Source organism: Pelodiscus sinensis, chromosome 14 (assembly GCF_049634645.1).
Source record: "Pelodiscus sinensis isolate JC-2024 chromosome 14, ASM4963464v1, whole genome shotgun sequence".
NCBI lineage: Eukaryota > Metazoa > Chordata > Testudines > Trionychidae > Pelodiscus > Pelodiscus sinensis.
Genome location: NC_134724.1, coordinates 30,109,520 through 30,125,615, shown reverse-complemented (window position 1 = coordinate 30,125,615; position 16,096 = coordinate 30,109,520). Strand labels below are relative to the sequence as shown.

Sequence of the window (16,096 nt, the reverse complement as noted above, 5' to 3'; positions counted from 1 at the left end):
CAGGCCCCTCCTAGCAGCTGGGGGGTGGGGGGGGAAGAGCTGGGGCTAGGAGGGGCCAGTAGGCCCAAAAGCCAGGGCTGGCTGCGGCGGGGGGGAAAGAGGGGAGATCCAGGATGGCCTCCGGGCCAGGCCTTTCTCTGTGGACAGGGGGCGGAGGGGAGCTGGTGTTGGCCGTGGGCCCTCCCCAGCTGAGAGGGGACTTGGTGAGCATAGTGAGCAGGGGACACAAGCCCCATATCTCTTATTATCAAGCACTATTCTGGGGCATTAACTCACAATGAGTGGTGCTTCTTCCAGGGATGACACTTGCCCTTGATGTCTTTCAGCCTGTCCCCTCCTCACTCTGTGGCCTCCCATTCTAGGGGCTGCATCTTCCTCTTCATTATTTGGTTCTCTAGCCATGTCACTATCAGATTTGCCCTTCTGGGCTATAGAGTCTCGCTAGATTTGCAGACGGGACAATGCCACTCTATCAGTCCTGGGAGGGGAACCTGGGCCTGCATGCTACTATGGATTCTAGCTCAGAAATCCTGTAACATGCAGTTATGATCTGGTCTGTCTCCAGCTTTTCTGCTCTCTGGACTGCATCTTACTGCACTTCCCACAGGCTTTCTTCTCTACCCGTTTCTTTTTTGAAGGCTTGTCTACATTTTAAGAGTTGCAATGGCATAGTTGCATCACTGCGCTTAGTGAAGAAGCTACCTATGCCAGTGAACATCTCCTGTTGGTGTAGGTGTTCCACCTTCCTGAGCAGTGCTGTGTCCATGGGGGACATTCTCCCATCAACATAGCACTATCAACTGGCATTGAGTCACTTTGGGGTGCAGATTTTCCAAACCTGTGAAGAGCAGAGCTATACCGACAAAGTTAGAGTTGACCAAAGAACAGTATTTATTATCTTTCCCTCAGGACCAGTGTCTTACTCTTACCTGTGTTCCCTCCTTCCCTCTTTAATGAACAGAAGATGGCTGCAAGCTTTTTCACTGTAGGCGTTTCTGTTGCCAGCTTCTGGGCTTTATACGAGCCTACTCCATACCTACACAGCTGAGCATCTTCCAGCCATGGGTTGCTTTGCCAGCCTAAGCTCCTCATATGTAGCCTGTCACACTAACTGTTCTTTTCTCAGCTTCCTTAACCCCATCATGGCTGGTGTGGGATGAACAACCTATCCTTAAAGCATTCATATTAGTCTCTGAAACAAAATACAGGACTATGTAGCACTTTAAAGACTAACAAGATGGTTTATTAGATGATGAGCTTTCGTGGGCCAGACCCACTTCCTCAGATCAAATAGTGGAAGAAAATAGTAACAACCACATATATATATATATATATATACCAAAGGATACAGTTTAAAAAAAAAAAAAGCACACATGAAAAGGACAAATCAAATTTCAGAACGGAAGGGGGATGCGGCGGGGGGAGGAGGGGAAAGTTAAATGTCTGTGAGCTAATGGTATTAGAGGTGATAATTGTGGAGGCTATCTTTGTAATGGGTAAGATAGCCAGAGTCTTTGTTGAGCCCCCCGCGTAGTGTGTCGAATTTTAGCATGAATGACAGTTCAGAGGATTCCCTTTCAAGTGCAGATTTAAAAGGCTTCTGAAGCAGGATGCAGGTAATTAAATCGTTGAGACAGTGTCCTTTCTGGTTGAAAAGGCAAGAAACTGTTTTTTCTTTGTGATCCTGTCTAATAGCTGTTTTGTGGGCATTGATCCTTTGGCGAAGTGTCTGAGACGTTTGTCCAATGTACATAGTGGACGGACACTTTCGGCACATGATAGCATAAATTATATTTCTGGATGTGCAGGAATATGTGTTCTTGATCTTATAACTCACTTGGTTAGGTCCAATAATGGTATCAGCAGAGTGAATATGTGGACAGAGCTGGCAAGGGAAGGTACCAGGGTTGGTATTAGTGTGGTATGTCCTGTGGTTGTTGGTAAGAATCATTTTGAGGTTAGGTGGTTATCTATAGGAGACTATGGGTCTGACTCCCAGAGCCTCTTGGAGTTTAGTATCCTGTTCCAGTATAGGCTGTAGTTTATTGATAATGTGTTGGACAGGTTTAAGATGGGTGCTGCAGGTGATGACAAGTGGTGTTCTATTGTTGGTTTTCTTGGGTCTTTCTTGAAGTAGATGGCTTCTAGGTATTCGTCTGCCTCTTTTCCTGGACACCACAGTACAAATCAACAATGGAAAATTAGAGACCACCCTCTACAGAAAACCCACTGACTCATACAGTTACCTACATGCTTCCAGTTCCCATCCAGCACACGCCATACGATCCATCCTCTATAGCCAAGCCCTTCGATACAACTGCATCTGTTCTAATCCCACTGACAGAGACCAGAAACTTCAGGATCTCTACCAAGCATTTATAACCTCCCCTCCCTCACCTCTCCCTTCTGTTCTGAAATTTGATTTGTCCTTTTCATGTGTGTGCATTTTTTTTTAACTGTATCCTTTGGTATATGTGGTTGTGACTATTTTCTTCCACTATTTGATCTGAGGAAGTGGGTCTGGCCCACGAAAGCTCATCATCTAATAAACCATCTTGTTAGTCTTTAAAGTGCTACATAGTCCTGTGTTTTGTTTCAGCTACATCAGATTAACATGGCTACAGTTCTATCCATATTAGTCTCTGTGACCAACACAGATTCATTAGTGCTTCTGAAATGTTATGCCATATGGTGAACTGGACGAAGTGTAGGCTAATCATGACCTTTAGTTCAGTCAACAAGCATTTAGTGGTGATCAGAGATTCTGAACTGTATCAAAGAATGCAAGACTGGCATTAGGTTCTCTGTTCACACAAATGACTTGAGTTAATCTTGATGTTCATTTTGAACTGCCTGTGATGCTGTACAGAGTATGAGTGACCGTTTATAGTGTTATTGATCTAGTATCCTAAAGCTGCAACGAATCTTACAAGGTATCAGTGGACATGTTATTGCTTAAATATGATAATGTTTATATGTATGTATCATCTTTGTGTTGTTACAAATATATGTAACAAAATGCAGGAAAATGTAGCACTTTAAAGACTAACCAGTGCTAAAGTGCTAGATTGTCCTGCATTTTGCTTCAGCTACCCCAGACTAACATGGCTACATTTCTATCACAAATATATGTAATGTATTGTGATGTATTTCTGGGTGCCACTCTAGGACTGATTAGCATAATCACTATACAGCCTGTTTGATTGCCTATCAAAGGTACAGCTATAAAATGAACCTTTTGAGAAGGCTTTAGAGATTTAAATGATTAACCGATAAGCCGCTTCCCCTAAGCCCCTTCCCCGCATTGCAGATTACACATTGGCTTCCTGCAGAGCCCTTAGCAAAGCCGTCCTAAAACAAAAGGAAAAACTATGTAGCACTTAAAGACTAACAAGATGGTTTAATGGGTGATGAGCTGCTATTCAACATACAAAGCCTCCCTGGAAGGCTTCATACTGCAGAGCTGACAGTGAAGCTGGCTCCTCAGGAGTGGGGCCTGCAGGGGAGGCTTTGCTCTGGGTTCTGCAGTATGAAGCTTATATAAAAATAAAAGCTTCAAACTGCAGAGCCTGCAGCTTGTGTAACTGCTAGGGTTGTCAGTGGTTACATGCAAAATGCAGGATAATGTAGCACTTTAGGGTTGTCAGTGGTTACATGGTTACTTTTTTAAATGACTTTTTACATTTCTAGAAGCAGGGACTGTACTTAGGACCAGTCAGCAGGATGTTTAAGGGCATGCTGTTGAAAGGGGACTCCCAAATGCTTTTTTGTTCGCTTGCTGTAGGTTTGTGTTGTGTGAAGTACAAGCCACGTGGCAAAGGATATAAAGAGGTGGTAACATCTCTATTTAGTCTTCAATTCTGCTTCTTACCTCTGGAGCAACTTAGCTGCAAATTGATACATTGAAACAAAGGATATCCCAGTTTTGGATGTGTTCCAGAGAGAATGCAAGCCAGCAAACTCATCAGTGCCATTTAGAATGTGATATATGCATAAGACTTCATAGTCCATATATTTCATACCCTTTTAACAACTCTCTTCTTCTTCTTTAATAATAACTTTTAGTTTTAAATGCTGAAGGATTGGCTAGCAGAGTGGTATTTTGGGGATGATCCAAAGTTGATAACTCCATGTGCTGATTGGGAGCCAGATAACTGGAATGTGTAAAGGGAGTTGTGTGATAACCTGTACATGGGATCAGGAACACAGTTTGTGACTGGTTGGTGAATCCAACTTCAGTATTAACCACTAGTTTTGGGAGAACTTGCTCTCCTTTTGCAGTCTACTCTAACTCTGGCATTTTCAGTGTAAGTGATCCCAGGCACCACAGGTCACATTGCCAACCAAGTTTTTCCCTAGATAACTAGCAGTAAATCTTCATACAGATTTTGCTTTTAAAATTCCTGCTACAATTGCGTTGAATAGGACAACCATGGAAGAAGCTAGTTTAAACTCATCAACCATAGTGCAGTCTAAGGTTGCTCTTTTTGGTGCATGGATGCTTTAACAGATTAGTAATAAAGATGAACTCTCTTATGCTCGGCACTGTGTTCAAAATCTTACTTGCGGTCTGCTCTCCTGAATATACCTAGTCACTGGGCTAATCACCAAGGCTATTCATGTTGCCTTTAAGCTTGCAAGGAATGTTGCCTCTAAGCTTGCAAGAAAACTCATTTCCTTTAAGCAGTTTAATCTGTTAGTTTGGAGGCTTCTGAGTATTGGATGACTGGCTTCACCAGATAAGTTGCATTCACAGATTTTTATAGAATTCCAATCAACAGGAAACTAACCACAAAGACTGTTTCTCCCTCATGATGAGATTTGTGTGGCATCCTTATCTGATATAAAATAGTAATAAATGCAACTTCTTTTTTGGAGAAAGGGGTTGGCAAATACTTTTTTTTTTTTTTTTTTTGCACCTGTATATATGTGCCTCCGAACTCAAGACATCTCCGTTGCTTAAAAGGGTTTACCACAAATGAGACATTTTTCTAATAATTTTTCATGTGCTTTCTGTTATCAAATACTTCTAAAACTCCTTCAGATGAATATATTTGATCTATATACCTGAAACCACAATAAAATAATTTGGTTATTTTATGCGGACAAAGGAGGTGCTGTAGTCATCATGAACAGGATAGATTATGAACAGGAGGAATGCAGACAACTCACCAATACCAGATTCTACAAGCCTCTCTCTATGACCCCACTAAGTAATACCAAAAAACCCTAAAAAAACTGCTGTTGAAGCTCCCTGATGCTACTCAGGAACAAATTTACACTAACACCTCCTCCTAATCTCCAACCAGAAACTTTCTATTTGCTATCCAAAATACACAAACCTGGAAATCTCGGATGGCCCATTATCTCAAGCATTGGCGCACTTACCACAGGATTATTTGGCTATATCGACTCCCTCTTCACCCTATGCTACCAGCACTACCAGCTACCTCCGCAACACCAGTGACTTCCTGAGGAAACTTCAAAACATCAGTAATCTACCTGAAAATACCATGCTGGCCACTATGGACGTAGAAGCCCTTTACACCAACTTTCCACATGAAGACAGATTACAAGTCAGCAGGAACACCATAACAGCACTGCACACCTGATTACAGAGCTCTGTGACTTTGTCCTCACCCACAACTACTTCCAATTTGGAGACAATTTGTATCTCCAAGTCAGCGGCAGAGCAATGGGCACCCGCATGGTACCACAGTATGCCAACATCTTTATGGCTGACCTTGAACGTTTCCTCAGCTCTCGCTTCCTAACATCCCTACTTTAGTTATGCTACACAATGACATCTTTATCATATGGACCCACGGAAAAGGGACTCTTGAAGAATTTCACAAGGATTTCACAACTTCCACCCCACCACCAAACTCAGCCTGGACCAGTCCACATGAGAAATTCACTTCCTGGACACTACAGTACAACTAAATAATGGACAAATTCCCCCCACTCTATACTGGAAACTCACCGACCACTACACTTACCTTCATGCCTCTAGTTTCCATCCCAGACACACTTCTCAACCTATTGTATACAGTCAAGCCCTAAGATACAACTGGATTTGCTCTGATCCCACAGACCGAGACAAACATCTACAGGATCTTTATAGCGCATTCCTAAAAATACCCACCTGGAGAAGTAAAAAAACAGATTGACAGAGCCAAAAAAAGTACGCAGACATGAAATACTTAAAGACAGACTCAAAGGGAGAATAACAGAATTCCACTTACCACCTACAGTCCACAACTCAAACTCCTGCAATGTATTATACACAATCTGCAACCCATCTTAGAAAATGATCCCTCATTCTCAGAGGCCTTTAGGGAAAAGCCTATTCTTGCTTACAGACAACCCCCCAACCTGAAATGAATTGTTTCTGGTAGCCATGCTACACAACCACACCATAAGCATCCAAGAACCCAGCCCTGCAATCAGCCATGGTGCCAACTATGCCCACATATAGAGTCATAGAGCTGGAAGAGACCTCAGAAGGTCATCAAGTCCAGCCCCCTGCTCTAGGCAGGACCAATCCCACCTAAATCAACCCAGCCAGGACTTTGTCAAGCCGAGACTTAAACATCTCTAGGGATGGAGACTCCACTACTTCCCTAGGTAACCCATTCCAGTGCTTCACCACCCTCCTAGTGAAATAGTTTTTCTTAATATCCAACCTGGACCTCTCCCACCACAACTTGAGACCATTGCTCCTTGTTCTGCCATCTGTCACTACTGAGAACAGCCTCTCTCCATCCTCTTTGGTACCTCCCTTCAGGAAGTTGAAGGCTGCTATCAAATCCCCTCTCACTCTTCGCTTCTGCAGACTAAACAGACCCAAGTCCCTCAGCCTCTCCTCAGAAGTCATCTGCTCCAGCCCCCTAATCATTTTGGGTGCCCTCCCTTGGACCCTCTCCAATGCATCCACATCCTTTTTATAGTAGAGGGGCCCAAAACTGGACACGGTACTCCAGATGTGGCCTCACCAGAGCCGAATAAAGGGGAATAATTACATCTCTGGATCTGCTGGCAGTGCTCCTCTTAATGCAATCTAATATGCCATTCACCTTCTTGGCTACAAGGGCACACTGTTGACTCATATCCAGCTTCTCATCCACTGTAACCCCCAGGTCCTTTTCTGCAGAACTATTACTTAACTGGTTGGTCCCCAGCTTTTAACTATGCTTGGGATTCTTCGGTCCCAAGTGCAGGACTTCGCACTTGTCCTTGTTGAACCTCATCAGATTTCTTGTGGCCAAATCTTCCAATTTGTCTAAGTCACTCTGAATCCTATCTCTGCACTCAAGTGTATCTACCTCTCCCCCAGCTTAGTGTCATCCGCAAACTTGCTGAGGGTGCAGTCCATCCCCTAATCCAGGTCATTAATAAAGATATTGAACAAAACCGGTTCTAGAACTGAACCTTGGGGCACTCTGCTAGAAACAAACCGCCATCCTGACATCGAGCCGATGATCACTACCTGCGGGGGCCTGGCCTTCTAGCCATCTTTCTATCCATCTTACCGTCCATTTATCCAATCCACATTCCCTTAACTTGCTGGCAAGAATATTGTGTGAGACCATATCAAAAGCCTTGCTAAAGTCAAGGTATATTACATCTACTGACTTTCCCATGTCCATAGAGCCAGCTACCTCATCACAGAAGCTAATCAGATTGGTCAGGCATGACTTTCCTTTTGTGAATCCATGCTGACTATTCCTACTCACTTTCCTCTCTTCCAAGTGCCTGAAAATGAATTCCTTAAGGATCCCTTCCATGATTTTTCCAGGAACCGAGGTAAGACTGACCGGCCTATAGTTCCCTGGATCGTATTTGCTTGTATATCTATACAAGCAAATTCATTACTGGAGTCAGCAACATAAGCTACCAAATCAGAGGATCATTCAACTGCACATCCAGTAATTTGATCTATGCCAACAGTGCCCCACTGCTACATAAGACAAACTGGATAGTCCCTATGGGAAAGAATCAATGGACATACATCAGATATATGTAAGGGAACATACAGAAACCTGTTGAAGAGCACTTCAATCTACCTAATCACTCTTTAAAAGATCTCCAGGTGACTGTCTTATCTCAAACCAATTCTACAAGTCAAATACACAGAGAGGTGTTAGAATTACTATTCATCCACAAGTTCAATTCTCATGCTGATGGCCTCAATCAAGATGAGGGATGGCTGGGATATCATCAACCTAACATTCAATGAAGGTGCAAACAGCTCTTTGTGTAGATTATCACTTTTGCTGTCCTTTGATCCTTATCTGCTTCTTTTTAACTATCCATTCTTCAGGTGTCTATAGATTGCCAGTTCTGCCTACTTGTTTTTCCCTTTTATTTTCATACCCTCTGCTCCTTGTTTACCACCCCCTCCCTTTTTTTTCTTTCCTTCCCCCATCTCCCTTCTCCCCTATTTATTTTGGGTCTGCACATCCTAAACTCAAAACTCCAGTGATCTGAAGAAATGAGCTGTGCCCCTGAAAGCTTATGATACCATCTATGTTTTGTTGGTCTATAAAGTGCTACCAGACCTTTTTTTTTGTTAAGTTTATAAACCTATTCTCTGGAGAACTTCAGTGTAGTAACTTGATCATTTTTTACTTGGCTTAGGGTTTTGTTGGTTTTTTTTTTTTTTTTTTTTAAATCTAGAATCTTAACAGCGTGCTGGAGAAACTATGACCAATTCTAAAATATCTTCAAAATGTACCATATAGGTTTGCAAACAATAAGATAAAACATTCTTTAATTTTAAGTTAATTTTATTTGGGCACATAGTGACACTGAAGTCAAGTGAGGGTTGCAAGATCAGTGTCATAACAATTAAATACTATTTTAAAGTATTCTTTGTAAAAGAACAATCTTTTGGGGTAAAGAGGCCACCTTGCTGTGTGTGATACTAGGGATGTTAAAATGTGGCAGATTGACTAGTGGATGGAAATTCCATCAGTTCTGACCTCCGGTTCTGGGGAAATGCCGTGTGAAACCCGGAGTCAGCGGGGGAGTCCCCAGCTGACCCCTGGTTCCATGACACTTTTGCATCTTAAAGGAGCAGCGCTGAACAGCTGAGCTATGGCTCAGCTGTGTGGCGGCTGTCTCTTTGAAATGCCGCCTTGGGTCGGTCTGGAGGTCCTAGGTCTTTACCAGGGTCTGGAAGCCCTGGCGGTCCTGCCCCATGCTCAAACGTCCATTGTCATGAGGAAAATATTGAAGCTAAATTGTGTATCATGCTTGAGGATATTTATAGAAACTTAATTCCTTGTCTCTATAGAGCTATTGGCTCCAGCACAAGATGTGGACAATAAGAAGCCGTGTTAGAGCAGTCTCAAGCCATGTTTCTCTACATGAATAGGGATTGTGTTTGTGCAGTTAAACTAGGACTTGTAGTTTGAGACTAAGATACAGAGATTTGTGCTCCTCAATCATACCAAGTTCCTTGTTCATAGGCAGTAGAGAGGACCCACTGGTGGGAGGGACAAAGTAAAGCATCATAAGACAGTGGGAGACGGTGCCGGCTGCTTCTTGCGGTAGGATTTGCAGGCCCACAGTGACTGTTTAATTCTCTCACGCTGAGTATTAATACAATAGAAAAGGGGCAGGGGCATTCTTCGGAAATGTAAAATGTTACAGTAATTTCAGAATCAAAATTGGCTCATGAAATTGTATGACTGGGATGAAGCGTTGCAAGATGTACAATACTATAGTGGGCCTGAAAAAAGCTAGGGCCCTGGTGCCACTATGACCACTGCAAAAGCGGCGAGGAGTCCTGTGGCACCTTACAGACTAACTGAAGTGTTGGAGCATAAGCTTTCATGGGCAAAGACCCGCTTTGTCAGATGCATGTAGTGGAAACTTCCAGAGTCAGGTATAAATATGCAGGCCAGAATCATGCTGGAGATGACCAGGTAGATCCAATCAGGGAGGATGAGGCCCACTTCTGGTAGCTGATCTGGAGGTGCGAATTCCAAGAGAGGAGAAATTGCTTTTGTAGTTAGTTAGCCATTCACAGTCTTTGTTCAATCCTGAGTTGATTGTGTCAAACTTGAAGATGAACTGTAGCTCAGCAGTTTCTCTTTGAAGTCTGGTCCTGAAGTTTTTTTGCTGCAGGATGGCTACTTTTAGATCTGCAATTGTGTGCCAAGAGAGATTGAAGTGTTCCCCTACAGGTTTTTCTATGTTGCCATTCCTAATATCGGATTTGTGTCCATTGATTCTTTTACGTAGGGACTGTCCAGTTTTGCAGATTCAGACTAGCACGGCTGCCCCTCTGATACTATGACCACTAGATCTCTTTTCGCAGTACTCCTTCCGAGGTAGTAATTAAGGATGTTAAGGACTAGTCAACTAGTCGCTCCCCCAAACCCTTGCTGTGTCTGATAGAAGCAGCAAAGGGGGGAAAGAAGGAGAACTTCAAAGACACAGTGCTCCACGGAGCCTGGGGTTCCAGCCTCTGTGTGGTGCTGCTGCTGCTTTGAAACGCTGCCTCAGTGTTTCAGGGGTCCCTGCAGCGCTGCCCGTTTGAAATGCCGCCATGGCATTTCAAAGGGGAAGCATTGCACAGAGCCCGATATCAGTTGTGCAGTGCTTGTACCGGCTCTGTGCAGTGCTTCCCCTTTAAAACGCCGCCGTGGCGTTTCAAAGGGGCAGCACCGCCCTATTGACTAATCAATGCAAAAATGCATTGACTATTAGATTAGTGAATTATACTATACTTAACATCCTTAGTAGTAATTTCCCATTTCATATGTATGCAGTTGATTGCACCTTCCTAATTGGAGTTCTTTGCTTTTGTCCTTGTTTAATTTCATCCTATTTACCGCAGACCATTTCTCCAGATCATTTTGAATTTTTAAACCTATCCTCCAAAACCTTCCCAGCTTGATATCTGTACATTTTATAAGTGTACTCTTTATGCCATCCAAATCATTAAAGATATTGAATGGAACCCATCCCAAAACAGATCCTCGTGGAACCCCACTTGTTATGCCCTTCCAGCATGACTGTGTATCATTGATAACTACTCTCTGGGAATGGTTATCCAGCCAATTATGCACCCACCTAGGTTGTATTTTCCCAGTTTGTTAATGAGATGGTCATGTAACACTGTATCAAAAGCCTTACTAAAGTCTAGGTATCCCACATCTTCCTCTCTCTCCCCCCTTCCCCAAGGTATACCATATCTACCTCTCCCCCCTTATCTACAAGGTTTGTTATTCTATCAAAGAATGCTATCAGGTTTGTTTGACATGACTTGTTCTTTACAAATTCATGCATATTGTAATTTGTCGTCTTATTACTTTTGCAAATGGATTCCTTAATTATTTGCTCCATTATCTTTCTTGGTTTAGAAGTTAAGCTGAGTGGTCTGTAATTCTCTGGTTTGTCCTTGTTTCCCTTTTTGTAAATGGGCAGTGTATTTGCCCTTTTCCAGTCTCCTGGAATCTCTCCCTTCTATGACTCTTCAGAGATAATAGCTAATGGTTAGTTATCTCCTTAGTCAGCTGTGTGAGTACTTGATGTATTTTATCAGGCTCCGGTGACTTGAGGACATCTCTGTTTTCTAAGTAATTGTTAACTTTTTCTGTTTTAGCTTCTGAGCCTATGCCATTTTCACCTGTATTCACTGTTAGATGTCCAATTGCCACGTTTAAGCACATCTGCCATTTCTACATTTTCTGTTTTTTCCTGTTCATTGAGTAATGGCTCTATCCCAGTAGTCTCCAACCTTTATAAGCATGACATCACTTTTGAATTTAAGTGCAATCCAAGATCTACCTCAAACCCACACAGTTGCCCCCGCCTCATTTCTGCCCCTTCTTTGAGGCCCCACCCCATCTCACTTCATTGTCCCTCCCTCCTCCACCCTCTTTCACTTTCACCAGGCTGGGGCAGAGGGTTGGGGTTCAGACTCTGGTCTTGGATTAAGGCAGTGGTCCCCAACCATTTGAGGCTGCCGGGTGCCAGAGGGCAAGGATACTTGCGCGTGCCCGGGGCCGGCACTGCCCCCCCCCCCACCCCAAGCACCGGAACGAGGGCGGCCAATTCGCGGCGCTCCCGGGGCCGGCCCCGGCACCATGCATGCGCCACGTGCCCGGGGCCGGCCCAGCCCCAAGCACTTAGCGGGTGCAAACAAATGCCCCCGCGGGCGCCATGGCACCTGCTGGCACCGTGTTGGAGACCACTGGATTAAGGGATTTGAGTGAGCGAGGGGCTCTGAGCTGTTCCTGGAGCAGGCAGTTGGGGTACCAGTGGGGTTTTAGGTGCAGGCTCTGGGAGGGCATTGAGATTCCAAGGTGCTCGGGGCTAGGGCAGGGGCTTGGGGTGCAGGAGAGGGTTAATCACTGGGGTAGGGTTTTGGGATGTGGGCACCAGCTGGGCCCTGCTTACCTCAGGTGGTGGTATAGTGGGGCCTGTACCATTCCCAAAAGCAGTCAACAAACTCCATGCCAAGTCCTGCTGTGCTCCCTCTCTGCTCTGTGGAGATAGGATACAAGGTGGGAGAGGAGGGGGCACCTTCACATCAGCACCCCCCTCTCCCTCCGCTGCCCTGCACAGAAAAGCAGGAGACTCCTGAGGGGACAGCTCCAAGGCAAAGGGCAGGATATGCGAAGCAGTCTCAGGGCTGGGCAGCTAAGTGCTGGGCTCTTGGCCAAACCAGTCAGGATCACCTGTCAGAGGCTCCAAGATCTACCAGTAGATCCCAATCTACTGGTTGGTGACCACTGCTCTACCCTGTCCTTTGTCTTCCTTTGCTTCTAATATATTAGTAGAGTGGCTTTTTGTTACATTTTATGTCTAACTAGTTTGAGCTTGTTTGGGCGTTTGGCCTTTCTAATTTTGCCCCTACATACTTTCATAATTTGATTGTATTCATCCTTGTGATTTGATATAGTTTCTACTTTTTGTAAGATTCCTTTTTTAGATCATTCAGGGTCTCCTGGTTAAGCCAGGGTAGTCGCTCTTGCCAAACTTCCTATTTTTCCTGTACCAACACTTATTTCCCATGGGATCTTATCTACCAACTCCTTTGCTGAAGTCTACCTTCATGGGCTTTATTTTGCTGTTCTTCCTCTGACCATTCCTTAGAATCATGAACTCTTATGATCACTTTCATCCAAGCTTCCTATTTGTCAAAATGACATCTAGAACAACCTCCTCCTAGTAATTTGTTCACCTTCTGAAATAAAAAAATGTTCCGTGGTAGGCAAAAAGACTGGCTGAGCACCCTGTTGGCCCACAGAACATTGTCCTCTGGATCTTTCTTCAAGAGACAAACAACTTGTTTTCTACACCAGAGGTGGGTTTTGAGCTATTTGTACTAGGGAGTGATTAACTTTATCTAGATAATTGGTCCATTTATTGGAAGAAGGGAAGGATGAAAAGTTGAATGGGAATGAGAAGCACCAGCGTGTTGAGTCTTTTTGATGGGTCCAGCAACACCCATGGACTGACATGAATTAAATTAGCTGGATGTTTTATTTATCATGGGTGTGCCCAAGTTATTTAGCTCTATTGTACCCCTGATGTCTTTTAGGTAAAAAACAAGAAACCGATGAACTAAGTGGTGATGCCTCAGTGGAAGATGATTCCTTTGTCAAGGTAATAACTATATTTCTTTGAGAAATTTAAATACTAGACTGTTCCAGTCAGGTAAATGAATCAAAGTTTTGGCTGAAAAGTTCCATTTGAAGCAAGTTAACTTAGATGGCGATCTAAATCGTTGTTTATGCTGTTTACGCTACTGCAAGATATTTGATCAGACCTTTTTCCATACACATTTAATTATATGGCTTGATTCATCTTGATGTGTAACTTTCTAAGTGCGAGTATGCTGTGTGCTTCCAAATAAGTGGGGACTCCTAGAATGATTATATATACAGTACTTTGTAGAAAGTATAGCTGTTTGATATACTTTTGAAGAAGCAATGTGTCTGTTTCACTGGAAGCAAAATCAAGCTCAATGCAATATATTGTTTTGATTGAAAGGAAAGTGAATTGGAGGTTCAAGAGGCAAGTGATCAAGATGGAAATGATGAACTGAAAGACTTCGAAGAATCTGCTGAAAATGAAGATGAGAACTTGCATTCTAAAGAACTGACTCATTCAGAAAAGAAGAGATACTCTGATTCAAAACAGCGAGAGCCAACAGAAGATGCAGAGAAGGATTTTGAAAGCCAGGTACCTTGCCACACTTGCTAAAATCTATATGAATATTCATTGGAAAAACACATCTCTATTTAGTCTGTCTAAAACTCTTTGGGCCGCTAAAGTTTGCCTCTTCCAGTTTCTTGTTCAGCTCTCATTAAAGAGGTAGTACTTACTTCAAACTTCCCTGCTCCTGTTAACCTGGATGAGTAGTACAGAGCTGATTCTCTTTAGATGCTTTTTGTAAGTGTTGTCATTATTACTAGCTTGTTTAACAAGTTGCTTATCTATGTTTCCAACTTAGGAAAATGATCTTCAGGATACAGAAGATGATACTTTTCTAACTGTCCATGTAAGTTCCAAACAGTCCTGTTAAATTTCTGATCTATAAATTTGAAGCAAAACCTGGTTTAAAGTGACCTTCTTTGTCAATTAAGTTTTCAAACTTACACCTTTTGAGCTTCTGATGGTATAGTATAGATGCTTGCAAATGGTTGCAATATAAGCTTTGCAAATGGATGGCTTGGACTTTGAGATGCCCTCCCAAAGTGACAGTACTTGGTTCATGTGGGTGCATTCTATGCACGTTTAGTTAATTGATCCAAAAGTGCCTTGAGCATGAATGCACCCACATGACACTTGAGTACTATATGGAGTATCTGTGACACATTGTTGTAACATAGATAAAATTCTTCTGGTTCTGAAATTCAGAGTGAGAGTTCCAGATACTTCTAGTGAAGACATCCAGAATGTGTGAATACATACATGGGTGCAAGCAGTATTTTTAGTAGTGGGAGAGATCTTCTCCTTCCCAGTTAACCTTGCTGACCCCCCCAAAAAGTAAACATTTGTTCAATAGCATACGTATCATATGTTTGTTGCATAATATTCAAACAAGGGGATTGAAATAGTGCAACAGAACAGAGATCATACTCTTAATTGTTCTTGATTGGAAGACCATAAACTTGTCCGGTAACACTTTGTTGGCTACAATAGACATGGATAACATGTGGCCACCCGTTGTAAGTCCCCTTTAATGGAAAAGGAAATTTGTACTGAAAAAGTACTATTCTCAAATAGAAATCAAAGATGTTACTGAGTACTGTGATAAGAACTCTAATTTTTTATGCTATTTTTGGGAGCTAAAGTGTAATTAAACTATTTAGTTTTTAGAAACAGTTCTTTAATTCAGAAACTTGGATTACTGTGCATGTGAAATTCTTACGTTTTGTGCAAACAGATCTTAAATTTAATTTACCCCTGTTTTGCAGAATGGTGAAGAAGAAGAAAATGAAAAAGGTATGTTTTCAAGTTTTTAGTAGAGTTGAGAGGTTTTAAAAACACTTCAAACTGGTAGTTTAAAAGTGAAACTTGCTTGATTTCTTTTTTTAGTCTGTTAACTAGGTTTGTCTCTAGTACTGAATATCTACTGTTCCTGTTTTAAAAAGCTCACTATGTTCCATGCATTCAGTGGGTTTTTCTTCTCAGAGTTGATGGTAGTATGTATCATTTACTGTGGTGGATATATACTTATTTATTAAACAGAAACAAAGTATGCAAGGATTTCTGTTTCTATGGTGCAGTAAATCTTGATGCACAAATTTAAAACTTGCACTGCAGTATCTGGTAGGTGCTTAACTGAATGAGACAGTACATTACTACACTGAGCTGTGAAAACACTATCAATTATGGACCATCATCTGCTTGACTTGTCACATACTATCATCAATATGCTGCCAGATTGTTCTTAGGATGGTAAAGGAAGCTTTCAGAAACGTGGAGAACAGTGGCTTTTCTATAAAGCCATCCTAATTATTAACACTTCAGAAGCATGTGACACATCTGACCAACTAGAGACTTTCTGAAGAGAAGCCAAAGGATTCTACATATTGCGGCCTAGAAAGGACATGGAACACTTTCACTT

At 42.6% G+C, this 16,096-nt stretch overlaps 1 protein-coding gene across 2 annotated transcripts in view; it reads left to right on the top strand.

Annotated features, from left to right (window-relative positions):
• The window catches only part of SLTM (SAFB like transcription modulator), a 49,927-nt gene that overhangs the window by 10,538 nt on the left and 23,293 nt on the right, over nucleotides 1-16,096 (top strand). For both annotated transcript variants that reach the window (XM_075897326.1, XM_014578979.3), the window contains exons 3-6: nucleotides 13,562-13,626; nucleotides 14,014-14,205; nucleotides 14,477-14,524; nucleotides 15,444-15,471. In XM_075897326.1, the coding sequence (XP_075753441.1) occupies nucleotides 13,562-13,626; nucleotides 14,014-14,205; nucleotides 14,477-14,524; nucleotides 15,444-15,471 (333 nt within the window). The remainder of the gene's footprint in view (nucleotides 1-13,561; nucleotides 13,627-14,013; nucleotides 14,206-14,476; nucleotides 14,525-15,443; nucleotides 15,472-16,096) is intronic.